This window comes from Microtus pennsylvanicus, chromosome 8, assembly GCF_037038515.1.
Source record: "Microtus pennsylvanicus isolate mMicPen1 chromosome 8, mMicPen1.hap1, whole genome shotgun sequence".
In the NCBI taxonomy this organism is placed as follows: Eukaryota; Metazoa; Chordata; class Mammalia; order Rodentia; family Cricetidae; genus Microtus; species Microtus pennsylvanicus.
Genome location: NC_134586.1, coordinates 34,969,252 through 34,991,138, shown reverse-complemented (window position 1 = coordinate 34,991,138; position 21,887 = coordinate 34,969,252). Strand labels below are relative to the sequence as shown.

At 44.3% G+C, this 21,887-nt stretch overlaps 1 protein-coding gene across 2 annotated transcripts in view; it reads left to right on the top strand.

The window, feature by feature from the left end:
- Lmcd1 (LIM and cysteine rich domains 1) overlaps positions 1-12,960 on the top strand; it is a 61,379-nt gene extending 48,419 nt beyond the window's left edge. The window contains exons 5-6 of one of the 2 annotated variants that reach the window (XM_075983269.1): positions 11,273-11,488; positions 12,362-12,960. In XM_075983269.1, coding sequence (XP_075839384.1) covers positions 11,273-11,488; positions 12,362-12,520 — 375 coding nt within the window. In that variant the 3' untranslated portion in view covers positions 12,521-12,960. The remainder of the gene's footprint in view (positions 1-11,272; positions 11,489-12,361) is intronic. The other variant, XM_075983270.1, reaches the window with a different exon arrangement.
- Positions 12,961-21,887: the final 8,927 nt, after the last annotated feature.

Genomic DNA, 21,887 nt, shown 5'->3' with positions numbered 1-21,887 from the left:
GGGCATATTCCACACTCAGGAATGAGCAGGAATGAGGAAGAAACTGTTTGGATGAATTTGTCTGATGCCTCTGAAAGATGTAGTTTGCTGCCCAATCCCAAATACAGTTTTAACTGGAAACTCACTTGTCATTAGTGGGGGGTCACATCTGTCCCACTCTGTAGATTCTGAGAGCTTGTTCATTTCTACATCTACAGTGGGTATCTTTGATGTAGACAGCTGGTGCTCAACAAGTAAATCAATGTTCAAGCTGCATTCGGGCTCTGGAAGATGGGAACAATTTGGATAGCGTCTTGCCTAAGAAGATAGTGGCATTCCCTTTTCACAGGGCTTAAGCACAAAGCTTTACTCAGACTTTCAGGATCTCTTTAAATTCACACAGTTGCCTGATATTCATGAGAGTCAGGTGAATTGTAGACTTTCAGGTGCACAAACAATATGTAGATTGTCTAAGATCCCATTTCCATAACAGTATGCAGAAGATGCTGAGTTAAAGTGCCCTGCTTGCTATTTGTCCCAAAAGAAAACAACTGGGTTCTCTGTCTGTCGCCTCAAAGCAGGAGAAAGAGTCACAATTAAGGCAACTCAGGAGAAAAGCAGGCCATAAAGCTGTGTCTCAAAGCAGCCTCACTGCCAAGTGTGGGCCTGTACCACTCTCTGAAGCCCATGAATGAATAAATGGACAGATGATGGATGGATGGATAAATGGATGGATGGATGGGTGGATGGATGGATGCATGGATGCATGGATGCATGGGTGACCTTAAAGGATTCCTGCCTTAAAAAAATACTACTAGGTACTCTTAGGGTACTTTGCATTGTATTCTAGAAACACAAGCATAGAATCCAACACTATTTTTGATCCCCCTACCACCCACTACTGCCCTTGACACTGAATCATGATCCTCTTCCCCTCAAGATCTCCCACCATGCAATAATGCATGCTGCTATTCAGCCTTCATTGCCCCAAAGGCTTCATATGCTAAGCTATGACCTTCCTCTAAAACCTCATTATAGCATCAATGGCTGTAAGTGGAGACTATTCTTTTGTTTTCCAGCCACCCAGACCCGAATAATCACACAGAAACTATATTAATTATAACACTGTTTGGCCTATTAGATCAGGCTTCTTATTAACTAACTCTTACATCTTAAATTAGCCCATTTCTATTATTTTAGATTTTACCACAAGGCTCATGTTTTGTTACCTCTTGCTTCTTGGACAGCTACATGGCATCTGCCTGACTCTGCCTTCTTTCTTCCTGCATTCACTTTAGTTTTCCTACCTATATTCTACCCTGCCATAGGCAAAAGCAGCTTCTTCATTAACCAATGGTAATAAAACATATTCACAGCATACAGACTGGAATCCCACATCAAATGACCATTAAACTGCTTAGTTCTCCCCACCCCCAACATTCCACTCTCACAGAGGAGTGTCATGCCAGAGTACTTTCTACACTGCCTTTGGAGAAATTTTAAAATCTACAAAATAAATGTCATTAAGTCTTTGTGATGACCATGAGATGGATTAAGGTTATCAGACCAATTTCCCAGATAAAAAGCCTAGGACACAGCCAGGGTAGTTTGCTAAGGAGTGGTAGGCTGATTCGAACCCAGGTCTTGTCATCACTAGCAGTGTGGTGTGAGCAGTCCTGAGCGGAGCCCCCTAGAAAGGAAAATACATTTGAGTGTTAATGTCTGGAGTGAGCCACAGCACCTGACAGCCCTCAAAGGCCGGCCTTCTTGAGAAGGCCCTTTTCTTTGTGTGCTGAAGAGCAGAAGAACACCCTGCCCCAGACCAAGTCTCTCCTCATGGGTCTCAGGAGCATCTCGGAGCTCTGACCCGGGGCTGTGAACTCCAGCAACATACTGGACTCTACCAGTCTGCTCAAAGCCCCTCACCCACCCTCTGAGCCCCAACCCTCACCTCTCCCAGCAGGGCAGAATTTACGAATGTCTGTGCTGGATGGGCCACAGCCTGCTTGCTCTGACTGCTTACTGTTCTGCAGGCAGTTTCGCTGTATTTAGAGAGCTCAGTGAATGTTCCCTCAGAAATTGAATATACAGGGTTCTCAAGCATGGTCACTGTGCCCAGGCATTTCCGCCTTTCCACCATCCCACACTTGAAACCCAAGAAAGGGAAGAGGATGCCAAAACAGAGGATGAAACGTACTCTCAGCTCTGATGCTGACCGTTCTTAGCACAGGCCCCCACCACTCCCACCATCACCTTGCCCCTTCCTCAGGTCAGGTGATCATCCCTAAACCTCAAGCCACAGAGAGTCAATGAAGAGGAATGGAGGCTCCCCACAGTCCTGAGAATGTATTCCTAAGATCCCGAGATACCCAGTGGGATGCCAGAAGTAGGCAAACTCTTTTTCCTCCACCTCCCCACAAAAATGCAAAGGGAGGCACAGAAGGCCTTGGACCCCACCCTCCTACATAGGACGGCCTCTCAGATGGAAACTTACAGCTGCCGGCAGCTCAGGCTGCGGCCCATCCCAAAAGGGACATATTTGTGGGCAAGGGACTTCCAAGTCTTTGTCGGAGCAGATGTTTGGCTTGTGGGCTATGCAGGCTGGCTGCTTTTCCTGCCAGCTCTGCTTGGGGACTTGAAGCCACCCCAGCCCCTCTGTGGGCCACTTCTTTCTGAGCTGGAATAAAGTGGCGGAGATCCATGTGAGACCACCAAGCCACAGCCAACCTTGGTCTTTTCAGCTTCCCTGACCCAGGTACCCATAGGTGGGAACTTGGGAGCAGCCCTCAAGATCACCATGGTAACCAGGCTCCTCAGCCTCTGCCTGCTTCCTTCTCAGTGGGGATATTTTAATGACATTCAAAAAGATCATTTTTCCAAGGGAAAAAAATCCCTTTATTCCACTTTTTATACTATAAATACTTTCCCATATGACCATGTGACTTTTACAGTCATTTTTCTTCACTCTTTTGAGTGGGCTGCATAATATTCCATTGACTAAAACAGCCACTGGTAAGCTATTTTCAATAAAGGACAGAGAGAGAATATATAGAAGTTGGCAGGCCCTACTGTCCCTGTCGCCTTTACTCAACTCAGCTTCTGTAGCACATTGCTATAAACTCTATCTAAACAAGTGACTGGCTGTGAGCCAATAAAACTTTACTTACAAAAACAGGCAGTGGTCTGGAGTTAATCCATGGAGAAATGTAGTTTGCTAATCCTGAGCAAAGAAAAAACATCTTCAGATTTTCCCTATTTTGGGTTTTGTCTCTCTTCTTTTTTCTTCTGCTTTTTGCTTTCGTAGGCTAATCAATGATGTTGATTGTGATGGTGGTATTAATGACGGTGTTAGTGATGATGGTGGGGATGGTCATAGGAATGGTGATGAAGATGGTGTAGATGATAAAGACTGCGATGACCATAGCAATGGCGATGATAATGGTGCCAGTGATGATGATGGGGATGGTGGCGATGGTCCTAGTGATGATAATGTTGATCCTGGTGTCAGTGAGGGTCCTAGTGATGATGATGAAATGGTGATGCTGATGATGTTGGTGATGATAATCAACAGGTGACAATATTGTGAGCTGCCATTCTTTACCTAAGTTATGTCAGGTACCATGCCAGGAAATTTCCAAGTCGTTTTATCTAATCCTAAAAATTACCCTGTAATTTTTACACATACACACACACACACGTATGTATGTGTGTGTGTGTGTGTTTCCAAGCTTAAAATAATTTATTTTTAAACTTTTATGTGTATAGATGCTCACCTACACATATATATGTGCACCATGTGTGTATCTAGTGACTGTCAAAGCCAAAAGAAGACATCAGATCCCTTGTAACTTACTTTCTATAGCAAGCTGGTCCTTGAACTTATGTGAGAATAAATGCAGACTATTGTTTCTATCATGAGAGTAAGTCTATGTGCTTCGTGCCCATCTCAGTGATATTTAGCTTCCATGGGCAAAGACCCCATAGTTGCAACCTGCTCCAAGAAAACACTCTTGGTAAAACGGCTGTTAGCAGTAATGGCCACCATGGGTAACAAGTTTCCTCCAAGCCAGAGAGCACCATTACTGAGGCTTGAACAAGCCCCAGCTTCCCCTGTGCTTCCCTAGGAATGAAGCCATTGTACTGACCACATTTCAGGCCTGGGGCCCTAACCATTGTGCACTCAATATGCTCCTCCAGTGCCCTCTGTGGTCTTGGGAAGATTAGTGTGTAAGAAAACAGAATTCAAGACAGCTAAGCCTGCAGAAACGATGCCAGGTCTGAAAATTGGGGGGAGTGGTACCATCTGTCAGACACAAGGCTGAGAGGCAAAGCTGGGGACTAAGCACCATAAGAGGACATGGGAGATGCTGTTTATAAATAAGTTGTTGAGTGTTTGCACGGGAGTGAAGCCAGTGCCTGAATTCAAGGCCTTGTGTTAATATTTACTGGAGTGCAATGGTAAGATTTTCACGAGGCTCTCTGGATTTAGACTGGGTAGGCTTTCGGATAAGAGCCTTCCAGGAGAGAGACAGAAGGATTGGGATGTGCTTCCGACAAGCCCAAGGCAGAGATTACTATGGCTAGAGAGGTTTTTCTGTGCCCATGAGTCCCTCTGAACCTTGGTCCTTAGGTACAGTTCTAAATAGCTGCGTGGCCCTTGGCCACTGTCCTGAACCTACTATGACCTGATATACTCTGTCTTGCTGTAACCACATGACCCCATGTGTCCCTGTTGTCCCTGTTCAGTGTCGTCCTTTCATTATGCTGTGGAGCAAGCCGTCCTGGCCAAGTGGCTAATGTCAATGAGATCATTCCTGTTCTCAGATCAGTCATTTGACCAGAGCCCCATAGGGATATCTTGGCTCTATCCACTCAGCTTTACTTGGGCAGGGGTCTGTACTGGGGGAAACACACAGCTAGGTTGGTCAGGCAGGGTCTCCTTGGGACTCTTCCTCTACTTTCTCCATGTGATGATCACCTTGGCATGGAAGCTTCCAGATGCTATAACTTCTGTCTTCTCAGGAGTCCTCGGGGTGTGTCTTTAGAAATAGAGTCCAGGAAAAAGCTACATACGTGATCCTTAACTTGTGGCAGCTCTGCTTAAGATTGTACAAATTGACACTATCACAAAAAAGGGGAAGGGATTTGGGTGACATTGAGTCTTGAAGCTTGATATTTTCCCAGATTCTCCAGAGATACTGTTTTCTCTGATGGCACTGAACAGTGCAGTGGGGCACAGCTGCTGGTCAGCCATAGCATTGTAAGAGTGAACACCAAGACTGCTGAACTATGTTGCTGAGTCAGAAGGCTGATAGCCGACAGTGCTGGGTGCATGGCAACTTATATTTTCCACTTCCGATGACCTAACCTTGTCATAAGAAGACGACCCCTCTTCTGCTTTATGTGCTATGGTGGCACTCCACCAATTCTGTTACACTGGGCTGGGACATGATTCCTCTGGGAAAGGGATGTCCTGCTGATTGAAAGAATATCTAAGGCTATGCCAGTGTGAGCTGAACACATCCCAAAGTAAGAAGCCCATGACCCAAAGACTCAGCTACCAACAATCTTGTTGGACCGCCCTTGCCTTTCTCAAATCAGATGTTTAAACACTGCCTAGGCCCAAGCACAGAATACTCAAAATTGCTCATTTTGACTTTTTTTTTTTTGGGGGGGGGGGACTTGTGTTTTTCCTATTGATTTACTTGTTCTGTTGCCCTGGATGGTCTCTTGCTTGTTGTGGAGATCCTTCTGCCTTAGTCTCCTGGGTGTTGGGATTATAACACTGCTTTTGACTATTTAATTAAACACCTTGCACTATGTGAGTAGGTCATAGAAAGTCACGGGCATGGACAAAAGCCTCCTTTCTACTCATTCTACCTCTGAAAGGTTCTGTCCCACATCCCCTGTCCCAAGGGAAAGTGCTATGCAGACAAGGTTCTCTGGCAGCTACTGGGAACACTCTCACAAGCAAGCTGAGTTTGGGCACTTGGGAACAGGAGCAAAATACAGCTGCCAGGCTCAAGATAAATGACTTTCTAAATGCCTTTTACCCTAGTCCCAAGGAAATTCTGCCCGCCTCCTTTACCAAAAAGTCCAAGGAATGGCCAAATGGGCTTCCTTGAAAAGTGTTAAAATGTAAACGTCCCCAGGAAATCAAATTAGCCTGTAGTCCCCAAGCCACAGGGCAGACTTTACACAAAGCTCACTCAGGTGTTCGTTCTCCATGGTGGTTTCTCACTGTGCAGCCAGGGGCAGTACCCATATATCCTTGAACCTTGCAAATTCCTGGCCTGCTGAATCAGTTGCTATAGGGAAAGGGAGTGGAAGAGTGTGTGGCTGCAAGCCCTCCAAGGGACATGAGGCAGAATAAGCCTGGTAACTAGGGTCTCCAACAGGTAGGGTTAGAGAAGTAGAGCGTGACCACAAGCCCAGGGCTAAGAGTCAGTGGGCATGGAACTGTGACATAAGACGATCAGCCGGGTGGAAGTTCTGACCTTGCTCAGCTGGAGACAAAGGGTACAGGAAATGCAAAGAATGGGAGGAGCATCCAGGGCGAGTCCACATGGTATAGCATCATGGGAATGAAGAGGCAGCTCCAACCCTGATCTCACCCTGGCATGGTCATCTTATGGGGGGAGGGGTTATTTAACCCCTCTGAGCCTCAACTTTCTATCCTATGAGAGAAGCAGTTTGGACAATAAATGAGCCCTTCAAACTCCCCAGTAAATCCACTGAACTCATACAATAACCCTAAAATGCTGGTGCTGCTAACATTGTCCCTATTTGACAGATGGCAAAATTGAGACATAAAGAGGCTAGCTTGCCCGAAGTCACACCGCAATCATGCTGGCACCTGACTCCGGGGCTTGGCTCCCCACCACCCTGGAGCTTCACCAACGATGGTGGTCGGGGAAGCCAGGATCATAATGCCCAAGTAGGTGTAGGGTCTGATCCTTCATTCCTGTACCTGGTGGCTGAGAGCCCATGAGACTGCCAGACCCGGACAACCCCAGAGTCCCCAGCCTTTGAGAAAACCAAGAAGACAGAAGAAGTAGGAGGAGGAAGAGGAGGAGGCCACCCAGGGGTAGAAAGAGCAAACAGTCATGTTGAAGGGGCTCATCATACTATATGTTTGTACAAACTGACAATGACATTGTTTGCTAAAAAAAAAAAAAAAAAAAAAAAAAGAGCTGGTGAAGGGTAGTAACTGCCACCCAAAAATCATGGCGGAGAGCACATTCCTCAGGCAGGGACCTGACAAAGCACTGTTAGATGGTCAGGCTGTGACCAAGGTCTGTGAAACTGACCTTCTTCCTGCTCCCTGCCCTGGTTATTAGCCTACAGCTCAAATCACACCCCCATACTCCTGGCCTCCAGAACCTGCAATGGTTCCTATTGGCTCCCAAATAAAGTTTCCATCTACCACATGACTTCAGGGTCACCCTTGAGCACCCACTCAGACTGCCTTTCTTAAAAGCCCATATCAGCAGCTCCTTTCTATGTGTGCCATCAAGGTGCTTGCCAGCATCCCCAGGCCATTTCTTTATCCCTGTCCTCTCCTTCCATGTTAAGCAACATCTGGGAATCTGGTGTGTGGTCAGCCAACAGTAAGTCCATTCAGTCCCTTCCGTGTGGGAGGAAAGGACTGGAAATTTCATTCTACAAAACGTAGACGCTAGGCAGAAAATGCACAGCATGCTCCAGCAGCCCTGTCCATGTGGTTTTTAGGGCCCAAGTGGGCAAAGCAGGCAGCGTATGAGACTAGAGCTGACTACCACTTATGATTTTGACCCTCTGATGAGTCCCAGGCTGGTGGCACTCGGTCATGGGAAGAGGTAGAGCATTTTCAGTTAACTGAGGGGCTCCCCACTTTCATTCAATGGAGAGAAGTGAAGCTGAAAAACTAGAATGTTCTAAAGTCTGTTATCAGTCAGTGAGGGTCCACTTCAGATCCATCCAGATAACCAAATGCCTTCCATGCCTAGATATTAACTCGGTACCTACTGTGCTCCAGGAAGCTATGTTCCATGGTCTCACTTGGTTTCCTTATCCTAATTGTCATCATTTTACTTCTTATTTCCTCTCCAGTGTGCAAGAGTATATTGAGTAGATCACTAAAAGAGATAAGATAGAAATAGTGTTCAGTTTTCTGTTACTTTAACAAACACTTGGAGGAATCGACTTAACAAGGGAAGAATGTTCATTGAGATCACAGTTTCCTTGGTTTCTCCCTATGGTAAGTTGCCCTTGTCACCTTGGGCATATGGTCAGGTGATGAATCATGGTAGTGGAACAAAACTGCTCATCACATGGTGACCAGAGAGCAGAGGAGTTAAAAAATGAGCATCCCACCATCCCCTTCAAGGCCACATCCTTCTGATCTCTTATGAGGCCCCACCTCTCGTCAATAATACCCATAGGCTGAGAACCAAGCCATCAACATAGGGCCTGTAAGGAATATTCTGATTCCAAAGTATAGTAAACTTTCATTTTTTTCTAATTTATGCATATGTGTGTGCATGTGCCTGCAGAGGCCAGAAGAGGGCATAAGGTCTCCTGGAGCAGGAGATACTGGCAATTGTGACCAACAGAACTTGGTGCTAGGAACCACACTTAATTCCTCTGAAAGCGAAGTAAGAGTTCTTACTCCAGTCCCTACAGTAGACTTTAACATATACCTCCTAAACTAAAGATGGCAAAATATAAATATTTGGGAGTGGGGCTGACAGGATTTAGTAAGTTAAAATTAGCATCTGAAGAAAAAAAAACCAAAGACAGCAAACATTGTAGGGTCCTGAGCCAACAGCCAAAATTAAGCACTTTGTGAGCGTTTTACACAACAAGAGAGAAAACAAATCTCCATGACATATTTATTCACGCAATTGAAAATGTAGCCTTTAAATGTGGGTCTTTTTTAAACCCTAGGTCTAATAATAAGGGAATGGAGTTCTTTTTGAGGATAAAATGTTTGCTGTACTGGAGGAGCCCCAGGCAGCTGTTTGCTGACCCCAGCTGTAAAAGCCACAGCGCATAGTCCACAGACCTAGCTGTGGAGGAGGCTGGCTAGGTTCTTATGCCAGCTTTGTCTTCTGAAAATTGGGCATCACTGAGCATGTCACCGAGTCTCTCAGAGGCACGGTTGTCTCTGGAAGGGAAAATAACCGTTTTCCTAACTCAGAAACAGCCACCAGTTATGTGTGAGGTTATTCATAATAGGCAAAACATCCCAAGCACACTGCAGGGTACAGATGTGCCCTAGGGACACGAGAGCCATCATTATCCTAGGGCTTTAGGGAGGAGAAGAAGATTTAAAATGGCTCAAGAGAGTTTATGTTGTAGGTCTGTCAAATTCCCATTCCTGAGAGAATGGAAAAGACAAAGTTACAACTATGGAAGGAAGAGAGGGAGGTGTGCAAGGATGAATGGGTGGATAAATGGATAGTTAGGTGGGTGGATGGATGGATAGATAGGTGGATGGATAGGTAGATTGGTATGTAAGAAGAATGCTGTCCAACACTCACAACTCCAGGAGATAAGTCATGCAATGGTTCTCAAAATACCTTTAGGGGAACCTGTGAGGTCAACGTTTTATATGATTCCACATAGTATATGTATTTACTTGAACCCTGAGAAAGTGGAAGGTTCATTACATGAGGAACATGGAGTATACTTCTTGCAAAAAGAGCAGTATGGAAAGAGGAACACATCTTTGCTGTGGAGAGACCTGACAACCAACTCTCAACCAGGGGGTCAAGATCAACATCCTACTTCAGCAAAAGTCAGCAATCCTCCTTGGGAGGCATAGTGACAGCATATGCCCCTGGTAGTAGATGAGGAGAGCCTGCTTGGCCTCTGGGGTCCTCATCTCAGTGTTACCCCATGATTGTGACATCAAGCAGATTGCAATTGGCACACATTTTTACCTAATATCTGACTCCCAAAATATTTATATTTTGCCATCTTTAGATAGGGAGGTATATGTTAAAAGTCTACTGTAGGGACTGGAGTAAGAACTCTTACTGCTCTTTCAGAGGAATCAAGTGTGGTTCCCAGAACCCAGGTCTGTTGGCTCCCTCAAACTGTCAAGGTTCCACAAACACAGAGACATGTTAAGAAACTGTTACCCCTTCCCCCAAAGGGGAGCCTGCAAAAGCAGAAGGCTAAGTGTGGTGTCCCAGAACAGAGGAAAGAGGTCACTTGAAATCTAAAGGTACCTTAATGAAGTTCCTCAATGACATGTTAACCACTAGCTCATTGAAAAGGTACCTGGTTAATACGAGTCAATCAAGAACAGAAAAAATGGAATGTCGTGTGTGGGAATTCTCTGCTTTTTTTTTCTTCTGTAAATCTCAAACTGTTCAAGAACAAAAAGCTGATCAGAAGACAATGCAGGACAAGAAATCTATTTAAAGTTGAGCAATATATAATATATATATATATAAGTGTGACCTTATACTATATGTGGTGACATTTTTTGCTGATATTTTTGAGAGACACACGCATGTGTCACAGCATACATGTCACACACGTATGATCAGAGGACAATTTGTTAGAGTCGGTTCTTTCCTTCCACTGTGTGGGTCGTAGGGGTCAAACTCAGGTCATCAGGCTTGGCAGCAAGCTCCCTTACCCAGGGTCCATCTCAGGTCCATGACTAACTTCTGAGAAAAGGCACTTGTTAAATTTTGATGTAGAGTCAAAGACGCACATCCTGTTTTCTTGGACAGCTATTAAAATACTCCTCCCTTCCTAGTCCAACTTATCAGAGTGAGGCCAGAGTTCCTGTACAGTTTTCAACCAAAACGGCACAAGGCATACAAACATATGAGTAGTTACGAGAATCCAGCCATCTTAAGTGAGTTATTTAAAAGATATTGAATTGTTCCTCTCACTAAATTGTTTTCGTTTTAGAAAATACAGTTGTTTTCAGACATAAAACAGATATGCTAACATGCCATATAAGCTTTTTCTATTATTGTGAGGAAGCACAGTTTTCATTTCTCTTAAGGTGACTATCACTGTTTTCCCCTTCAACAAAAACTTTGTGAAACTCTCAGTAACTCCAAGGACACAAGGGTGGTGAGACTAATCAACCTGAGGCTCACAGGGCTTGATAAGTCACTTTATTTAGCCCTTCAGATATAGAATATATATTTATGCCACTTCGCAAATGGGAAAACCAAAGAACAGAGAAGTCTTTTAACTCGTCCGAAGTCACACAGGAGGTAGAGAGGATGGAACTGGGATTCAAACCGACATCACACGTCCCTCTTTCTCCTATCCTTTCTAGGTCTGTGAGCTCTGCAAGGGAGCGGCTCCCGCTGACAGCCCTGTGGTCTATGCTGACAGGGCTGGCTACAGCAAGCAGTGGCACCCCACTTGCTTTGTGTGTATCAAGTGCTCAGAGCCACTGGTCGACCTCATCTACTTCTGGAAGGATGGTGCACCCTGGTGCGGCCGCCACTACTGTGAGAGCTTACGACCCCGATGCTCAGGCTGCGATGAGGTGAGAGTCAGGGTAGGCAGATGGGAGTAAGCGGGAGTGGCCATGCTGACAGCGCAACCCGAAGGCAAATAGGTGTGGCTTTGCTGATAGTGTATTCTTCTTTAAGAAAATTGAGGTCCACTTCACTGGGTACTCAAAGCCTAGATTTTCTCCTCTACAAAATGGGCCTGATTTGAGAATGGTGACACATGCTTACCATCTCAGAGCTTTGGAGTTTGGCTATAGAAGGGCCACCCTGATAGCTCAGCGAGTCAACTCTTGCTCTGCAAGTATGAAGAATCAAGTTTGACTCCTTATACAACAGTATTTTTTAAGCGAGGTTATATGTAAATGGAGTGACAGAGAAGTGGGTATAATTTGCCAAGTCACAAGACTGTCAAAGACCTCAGTGACAGCTCGGGCTCACGTCCTGTTGTGCTCCGAGCCCGTTAAATCAGGTCTCCATTCTGACTTTTCTCAGCTTCTGGAGTTATTTTAGGGTGTCACTTTATTCTGGGTCCAACAGACCACCCGTGGTCTCTTGTTCTTAGGAAATGGCCACTGTCTGCTTCCCCATTGTTAATTGTCTTCCAGGGTCACTTGAGTTATTTAATCCCAGCTCAGAAAATAACTGTCCTCTGGACTTGCCCCAAAAGTTTCACTGACAGATAAATAAAAACCTGTCTGTGGCAGAGTTTTTCTTTTTCATGTCTGAAAAACTGAGACACAGCCATGACCCTCAGATCATGTCAGAGTGCTTCGTGGGGGCATTTAAAGGTCACAGTACAGCATGGGATGGAATTAAACTAGCCCATAATTTATCCCCTACACACTGTCTCTACTTAGGGCCAGAACCTCAGTCACGCCTTTCTTCCTCTGTCTCTCTCTCTTTAGATCATCTTCTCAGAAGACTACCAGCGCGTGGAAGACCTGGCCTGGCATCGGAAGCACTTCATCTGTGAGGGCTGTGAGCAGCTGCTGAGTGGCCGAGCATACATTGTCACTAAGGGCCAGCTCCTGTGCCCCACTTGTAGCAAGTCCAAACGCTCCTGAAGGGCTGCCCACCCACAGCCAGAGTCTATTGGATCCCACCAAGAGACTGAAGCAGTCCTCTGGGGCGAATGCAACAGCCAGCAAGCAGTGCATATTCTAGGTTGAGGGGTGGTAGATCCTTGGGGGTCCGTAGTTTTGAAACCAGAGGGATTCTAAGAAGTCTTAGAATGAATTTATTGTTTTCCAACTGCAGCCAACAAAAGACAGGCTGGTGTCCCGCAAGGGAACCCTAAGAGAAATCTCCCAGAATGCATTTCTGAGGGATCCAATGAAGTAGCTGTAGGCTGTGCTTTTTTTTCCCTTGGACAAGGGATCTCTCCAAGGGGCAGGATGGGATCTCAACTCTCTTTTGTTTGCCTCTTTTTCAAGTGGAATCTGAATCTGCAATAAATAATGCTGTTGGCATGATAAACATATCAATAAAAGGTTTATGAATTTCACACTTACACACATTTTGTCTAATTATTTATACCATGACACTAATTCTGGAAAAGGTGGTTATCACCAAGACCCTGATCTGGTACTGCCAGGAGATGAGTAAACACTAATGATAATCTTATACTAATATGATAAGACGTGCTTATAGCAGACTCCAGATTCCTCTCCTCCATTGCTCTTCCCATGCTCTCAAATATCTGATAGAAACACATATCCATATTTCATGGTATCCAAAAGTAAAAATGTTACTAGAATTAAGGATTGGGGCCTTGGCAGCACTAACAAGCCAGGCTCAGCCATCCATCCTCAATAAGCCAATTAAATGAGCCAAATTAATAGTGAAAAACATAAAAAGAAAAATTGTTTAACTTGACCACACATGGAAAAGGGACAAGGAGATCTGGCAATCCCCAACAAAAATCCATCTTTGGGTTACTTAGAAGAGTCTTGGGTTTAATTAGGATGTAAGAAGTGTACATAACTAAGCAGCTCTGGCCAAGGTATGGCCCCAGCCATTGATGCATCATCACTGACTCTACACAGATCAAGTCATCTCTGCACTGTGTGAAATCTCTCCGAGTGACAGATTCCCTCCCTGGCTGGCATCAAACTTCATTCAGCCTTTTCCTTCTCCCAGGATAAGTTCCTCGGAGGAAATTCCAATCCCATAGGATGCCTTGTTTAACAGTCTCATAGAGAGGAGAGAGACAGAGAGACAGAGAGACAGAGAGATGGAGGGAGGGAGAGAGAGACAGACAGACAGACAGAGATGGAGAGAGGGAGGGAGGGAGGGAAGGAGAGAGAGAGAGAGAGAGAGAGAGAGAGAGAGAGAGAGAGAGAGAGAGAGAGAGAGGAATTACTTGAATTACTTGAACAGTCTCATTCCTTTCAGGCATGTGGGTCACTGGAGCTAATGATCTTTTTAGAGTCAAAGGCTCAACTCATCAGTCCTAGTATCTAAGCAGGTCACAGGTGAGCCTTTCTGGGGGCAAGACCTGGCAGAGTGCTGGGAGCTGCAGCAGTGGTGGGACATACATGGTGCCCAGTAAACATAAATCTTTTAAAATCTCTCAATTTTCACATGTTGCCAACTGAACATTTTGTGAGCCAAATACAAAGTTCAACGGGTGTAATTTTATCTCCCTTTTATGGTCTGAGTATTTTCAGTCCTCAAATTTATTTTCTTCCCACAATTACTAAGTACCATTTCTTTTTCTACCAGATATACAAGAATGAAAAAGACACTGGCCCCAGGGGTACACGTTCTAGTCATCAGTACTCTCCTTAAAATTTCCCATCTGTTGCCCTGACTCTTCTCTGCCCCAGTCCATTTATGTGCTTTTTAATTCTGATGAAACTGTTAGGATTTCTCCTACAGTGATGGGTATCACCTCCATCACATCTCCCCCATACCCCTGCTTTGAACATTATTGGGCCATCTCAAAGACAAGTTCTAAGCACTTCTTTGTCCTCAATCAACTCCCATGGCTCCTCAGTGCTTGTCAAATTAGGAACCAGGTTTCAACTATAGCATTTGAAACCTTCCGAAATTTGGTCCCTCTGTCTCCAGTCTCAGAACTCAGTACTTCCCTCTTTTTCTTACATAGGTACAAACCCCACCCCATGATTTAGCTCCTTCTTAGTTACCTGAAGGTCAAGTTGGTTATCTATTGAAAGTTCGCATGCCTTACAAGATGCTCCTGGGGCATCATCCATTTCACAGACACTTCCCCTGAGTACAGAAGAATGATCACATATTCATCTATCAATCCATCCATCCATCCATCCATCCATCTGCCTAGCCAGCAAGCCAGCCATCCAGCCATCCATCCTAGAAATGTTCAATATGCACTATGGTTGTTGGTCCTTTGCTGTGTGCAGGGCATATCTCTCCCCCCAAAACAGTGGCCACTTCTTCCATGAATTTTACAGATTATGAAGACCAGGTTCAGAAAAACCCATCTACAGGTCAACGTGAAACTATAGTTACTGTACAAGCTATAAAAGGAAGATTCACACACAGAAAAAAGAGACTAGGCCTAGTCAGGAATGTTAAAAAAGAAAGAAAGAAAATGTGCCCCTGCGACAGTGGACCCTGATCTGAAAGAGAGAGAAGGGTCAAGGGTTAAAGATGGATATCATGTACAAAGACCCCATGAAGGAAGCCTTGTCCATTTATTCTATGCCCAGTTTTTGATATTGGAAATACAGGGATGAATACGAAGCATAGACAGGATGGATTGCACAATGTGTGACAGAAACACAAAAAGAAGAGTGAACAAGGCCAGTCTGCTCCTCCCTAGTGAGAAATATAAAAGCTGAGACCCTGTCATAGGAACCATGGGAGCATTTAAACATACTCAAGCCAGAGTTGGTGAGAGATGGACAGGGAGATGGTGAGATGCATGATCTGTCCTATTGAGACCCAAAATGATTAGATTGCCTCTGCATACCAGGAGGACATCAAGTATATCTTCCTGGAGCGTACCCCTGCTCCTCTAGTCCAGAAATAGCCCTGCCTTTGCATTGGTGGTATCACTCAGTCCAATGCCACTCCACCATTCTCTCCAATGTCATATCCTGCCTGGCACATATCCTAGCAGACAGGCAATGCTTCTTCATGTTCTCTCTGGCCGGACCTTAGTATCTCGACACTGCTACACTACTTCCAGATAAGCCACTAGCACACACATAGACACACAAACACACACACACACTTCTCCTGTGTACTCTTGCCTTGAAGAACAATCAGGAACTCCCTGATTCTTGCATAGAAGTTGAAATTTCTTTAACTTGCAATCAGGTTTCTTAATTATGCTTAATTTCTGCTTCTTCTAGGAGGACCTGGAGCTGAGGGACACTGCACCAGCATCAGAAAGACACAAGCATTCAATGCCCAACGGTCCTTGTTGCATCGTATCATCCCTGAATCAGCAGAGAGAGTGGCTGCCAACTTCATCACTCCATTGTCTTGGCCCCTTGGTCTGTGTACTCAGTCAGCCCCAGGCCAACAGCACTCTAGCACCCTTATCAAACTGCAATTATTTGTTGGTGAAAAGCTCCATTTACAAACTTCTTTCTTTCTTATTTTATTTTATTCTTAATGAGCAAATAAGCATTGTGCATTTTTATGGGGAACAAAATGTGACATTTTGATAGATGTTTGCAATGTGGAATGAGCCATGGCCCTCCTTACAATAATCTCACCATCACGATTTCCCTCGCCCTCTGTACACAGCCTGGCAAGGAACAGAAAGCGCAAATAGCCCGGGATCTGCTGTGGTTCACTTTGCTAAAGGCACCGTGTTCCCACTGATGGAGATCACAGATAGAGATTTCAGACTGAAGCAGACACTGTTGGCTATGCACCTATTCCCAAGCAGCCCTGCTTCCTACTTTGTGAGGGTGGGGTAATTCCTGTGACATAAAGTGGCTCTTATAGCTTTGTTCCCAGGGGAAAAAATGGCTTGATGCTGGCTGTGGCCTCTCCACCAAGGTGCTTCTTAACTTCCCTAATGAACAGAGAGCCTTGTTGGGGAATTCTGCTGTTGCTTTCTTTTTCTACTGCTTCTAGAGCTTTAAACTTACATGAAAAGTGCCGAGAAGGGAATGAAGAATGGTTAAAAAGCTTTTCAGACATCAGGCCCCACCACACCTGAACCTTCTTCACCACGCTAGGGATAGAGCCAGGGCCTCCCTGGGATAAGCAAGTGCTACCACTGAATCACACCCATAGCCTCCCATGAGAATGTTAGCATGTGACTTCCTACAAGAATGTTCTTATCCCACAAGCCAGCCATCAGAATCAGGCAATGAATGCACAAATATTGCTATCTTAGAATCCTCAGACCTAACCCACCATCACCAATGGTCACAATAATGGCTTATAAAACAAAAATCGCAGTCCAGGGTCACACTTCAATTTACTTACCTGACTACACATTTCTGAAGCCATTATATTTTTCCAGTTCATTTAAACTGTTTGATTGACAGATTTTAAAATGTTGATGGTGTTCAGCATGAGGCTTTGATCCAGGCATGAGTCACTTGGGTACCAGGAAACATTCTCAGAGATGCATCAGTACTGAATATCCTGGAGAGAATGCACCAGACTTCCTGTCGCAGACAAGAGTTAGATAAGCAGAAAGCAGATGCTGAGGCTGCTGCAGGTGTATGTGGCCACCACTTCATGATGAATTTGGGACTTTATAGTAAAAGAAATACACACTAATGATCATAAGTCCAGTGTACTAAACTAATAGAACAGTGACTTGTTATCATTTTTATCATTAACTAGTAATCGTTACAGTACAAAAGGCATGTGATTGTCTTTAATGACTGACAAAGCAAAAGAGTCTGGTTTTTGATAGTATGTATGTGTATATCATGTGTGAGGATGTGCACATGAGTGCAGGTACCTATAGAGGCCAGAAGAGAACATCAGATCTCTTGGAGCTTTAGTTACAGGCAGTTGTGTGCTGCCCAGTGTGGGTACTGGGATCCAAATACTGATCTTCCACAAGGACAGCAAGCACTCTTAACTACTGAATTATCTCTTCAGTCCCCAATAGAGATTTCTTAATTAATTTTTCAGTGTAGAAAATAATGAGTTTACATATGATTTTGACATCAAGTTCACCAGAAATGCTTGAGAGATACTTTTGTGCTACTGAGGTGTCTCTAGGGAAGATGAATATTTCAAATTCCTGAGGTCAAGAATGCACAGAATAGATGATATAGATATAGATATAGATATAGATATAGATATAGATATAGATATAGATATAGATATATGTTGCAGGAAGGCTGCTTGTTGGTTCCCAGCTGCTTAGCCCCAAAATAATCACACAGAAACTGTTTTAATTAAATCACTGCTTGGCCCATTATCTCTAACTTCTTATTGCTAACTCTTACATCTTATTTAACCCATTTCTAGTAATCTATGTATCGCCACTAGGCTGTGGCTTACCTGGTAAAGTTCCAGCATATCTCTCTCTCTCTCTCTCTCTCTCTCTCTCTCTCTCTCTCTCTCTCTCTCTCTCTCTCTCTCTCTCTCTCTCTGGCAGGGCTACATGGCTTCTCTCTGACTCTGCCTCCTCTCTCCCAGCATTCAGTTCAGTTTTCCCTGCTTATCTACCCTATAAGGCCAATCTAGTTTCTTCATTAACCAATGGTATTCACAGCATACAGAGGGGAATCTCACATCATATAGATATAGAAGTAGATGTAGACATAGATATAGATATACCTTGGATACCAGCTATGGATTGTGCCCCAACTTTGTATCATGAATGGATGGAGTAGCCATGAAGCCCACGGCCTTCCTAAGCATCTAGTGACTGTTAATCATAACTGGAGAAATCTTCTTCTCTCATGGCATAGTCACAGAGGGACTGGCTGAGAAAATATGCCTCACAGACGAGGCAAGTAAGGCGGATATGAGAAGGTGATAGAGGGTAAATGTAAACGGAGGCTATGCTTTGTAAGTGGAGACTACTCGCTCGTTCCCAGACACCCAGACCTGAATAATCACACAGAAACTATATTAATTACAATACTGTCTGGCCAGTAGCTTAGTGATATTTCTAGCTAGTTCTTACATCTTAAATTAACCCATTTCTATTAATCTGTGTATTGCCAGGAGGCTGTGGTTTACCAGGTAAGGCTCCAGCGTGTCCTTCTCCTTCAACATGGTGTCTCCCTGACTTCGCCTACTCTTCTCTCTATAGATCTCTTCCAGCAGCTATATTCTGCTAAGCCATTGGCCAAAACAGCTTTATTCATTAGCCAATAAAGGTAAACACATATACAGAAGGACTTCCCACACCAGGTAAACATACCACAACACATCTATATATGTAGGAGACCATCAAAACATAAAGAGAACAAAGTGTAAAAGGTTCTGGTGGTAGCACATGCCTGACACCTGAAGACTTGGAAGTTTGAAAGAGGAAGACAGGAATGTCCAAGGACAGATGGACCACAGAGCAAGACCTTGTACAAAGACTAAAATAACTATTACAACAATGAAATGATCTGAAGAGAGCAGCATCCTGGATGTGACCTCTTGTCGAAGCCCGTGTGGGTCCAACACAGATTCCCTAACTAGACTGGAATGGAGTTGCGAGGAATAAACTGACGCAGCTTACACGGTCATCATGGAAGGGCCAGATCTCTCTCCCAAGATCTCCCGTTTATTCACCAAACACCTTATATACCATCACATCAATTGAGCAGGAAAACACATTAGGCTGTCTCCTAGGCAACGGGGTGCCTGGGCTCAAGTCACTCACATCTGCATCTACCTGTATGCTAGCAGTCAGCTAGGCCATGAATTAGCATCTCTATAAGACATCCTCCAAATTTCAAAGACAGGAAGCACCAAACATCTTAACTCTTACGTCATCAGCTTCAGCCAACATCTCTTCTCAGGTAATCTACATTTATAACAAAAGAAACTAGGAGTAGTACATCCTGGCTATTGTTAAACAGAGACAGCTTGTCTGCAGAGTTACGTGATCAGCTCAGACCGGGCTAATGGCTCTCGTGCCATACAGAAATATGGGCCTACAACCTCTTGTCACCTGGAACCTCATGGCACAGCGTACAACTATGCATGCTGAAAGTTAGTGTGTATGTGACCTCGCATACCATTTCCTTGCAGGAGGGCATCTAAAATCCACTGCCCTAAATATCCTTCCAATTTATCATCAAATCTGTCCCATAAACACACAAGCACTAGTGACACTGAGAGAAGGACTCCCTGGGTCATCCCACTTGTGCTCCAAAAGCTTGTCTTCCAACATGAGAAGGTTCTGAGAATAACAAGGTCATCCATTGCCATGGAGATGCCTAGTCACAGCTTCCTCTGCTTCTTACAAGCCAAGACTGCAGGTTCTGCTGAGGACTGGGCATTCTCTGCAAGAGTTGTTTATTTGTTGGTTGGTTTTGTTGGTTGGTTGGTTGGTTGATTGGTTGGTTGGTTGGTTGGCAGGTAGGTAGGTAGGTAGGTAGGTAGGTAGGTAGGTAGGTAGGTAGGTAGGTAGTTTTGTTGATTGGTTTGTTAGTTGATAGGTATGTTGGTTAGTGGTAGATAAGTAGGTAGGTTAGTTAGTTAGTGGTAGGGTTTGTTTATAGGGGGTAGGTTTGTTGGTTGGTATCTAGGTTGGTTGGTTGGTTGTTGGTTGGTAGATAGGTTGGCTGGTTGGTTTGTTGGTTGGTAGATAGGCTGTTTGGTTGATTGGTTTGTTAGTTGGTAGGTAGGTTGGCCAGTTAGTTTGTTTTGCTTTGTTTTGTTTCAGTCAGTGTATACAGTGGGTCCTATACTACTAGTCAGATGTAAAGAGATCCTGTGTTCAAACTCCTGGTTTTTCTGAAATAGGAACTACAGACACTGGCATTATGTTTCTTTGTTCTTTTTGAGGTCATGTTGGTTCTCCATAGACAAAAAAGATTTGGATTTATGGCTAGAAGAAATAATGTTTATATATCTCTTGTTATAAGAGAAGATAGCCTAGTTCAAGTCAATATAAATACACAAAAGAAGGTGAGAGATGATGTACATTCTAGAATCTATTTTTCTAGTCAAGCTTCAAGAGAAAGTCCAGCTTCAAGAGAAAGTCCAGCTTTAGGAACAACTAGATCCAGAAGCTCAAGTTTCAAATTTAGACTCAGCTTTTTTCCTCCACCTATCCCTTTGATTTATGATATTTCTCCTCATTGCCTTTGGTCTTCTCCATCATGCTCACCCAGAGTGTCCTAGGCATGGCTGCCAGCACCATATAGATTCATGATCTTTCTTGGAGCCAATGATCCCAGTGCAAATGGAATGTCTCTTTTTATGGATTTTTATAAATGACTTTGGTCAGCTACTCTGGGTTAAATGTTTATGCCTCAACCCATTCCTATGCCAAGAGCCCTATGATACTCTAACAGTGTCTCATCATCACCAGGAGGCCAACCTCTGTTGGGGATGGGAAGATTAGTAAAGACAGCTATAGCAGCTGGGGATGAAGCTGAGTTGATAGAGAGCTGGCCTAGCATGCGCAAAGGACTGTTAAACAGTCCGCAGCACCACACAAACCAGATGTGATGGCACATGCCTGTAAGCCCAGCACTCAAGAGGTGGAGGCAGAAGGACTCCAAAGTCATCCTCAGCTATATAAACTTGAGGCTAGCCTAGTCTTATGAAAACTTTATTCGATAAAGAGGGAGAGGGACAGACATCTCTAAGAAGAGAGGCCAGGGACAGGGCAAGAAAACCATCTACCTTCCAAGTGACAAGAAACTGGGTTCCTTTTAAAGACAGAGGCCCTATTAGAGGCAGCTATGAGAAAGAAAAACCTCCCGGGTGAAGTAGAGCCAAGTCCACTTGCCAAAGTACCAGAAGGCAGCCCATATAAATAAAACAATAAGAACAAGGCACGTTGAAGTCAGAGCAAATGACCCTGGGAGAAGAGCACCTCACAAAAGCAGAGTCAGAGGGTGAGTCCCAGGATCAAGGAATGAGGCTCATAGGAGGCCTGGGGAAGCTGCAGCATGCACCCAGGCTCAAAGCCAAGTACCAGTGCTCATCTTGAAGTAATTAGAATTCTACTAAAATCTCATTTGTCTTGATATTTTAATTACTGGCAAGATAAGACAAATGTTTTTTTAAAGGCCTACATAAAATGGTAATCCCTGAAGTAAATATCTAAAAGGATTTTACTGTCCCGGCCCTTTCTTTTTCAGCTGTGAGGAATGACGGATACTTACAAACCATTTTGTGGGAAAACTCTAATAGATGGGAAAGATGGGCTTCCACAAGTTCAAATATGGAAAGTTTTAAAATAGAGAAGTGACTTGCATAGCTAATGGATCCCAGGATGTTAGATTTTGCAGACTGCTGGCACAGACTCTGGATCTTCATCAAATATATAAATTATGAAAT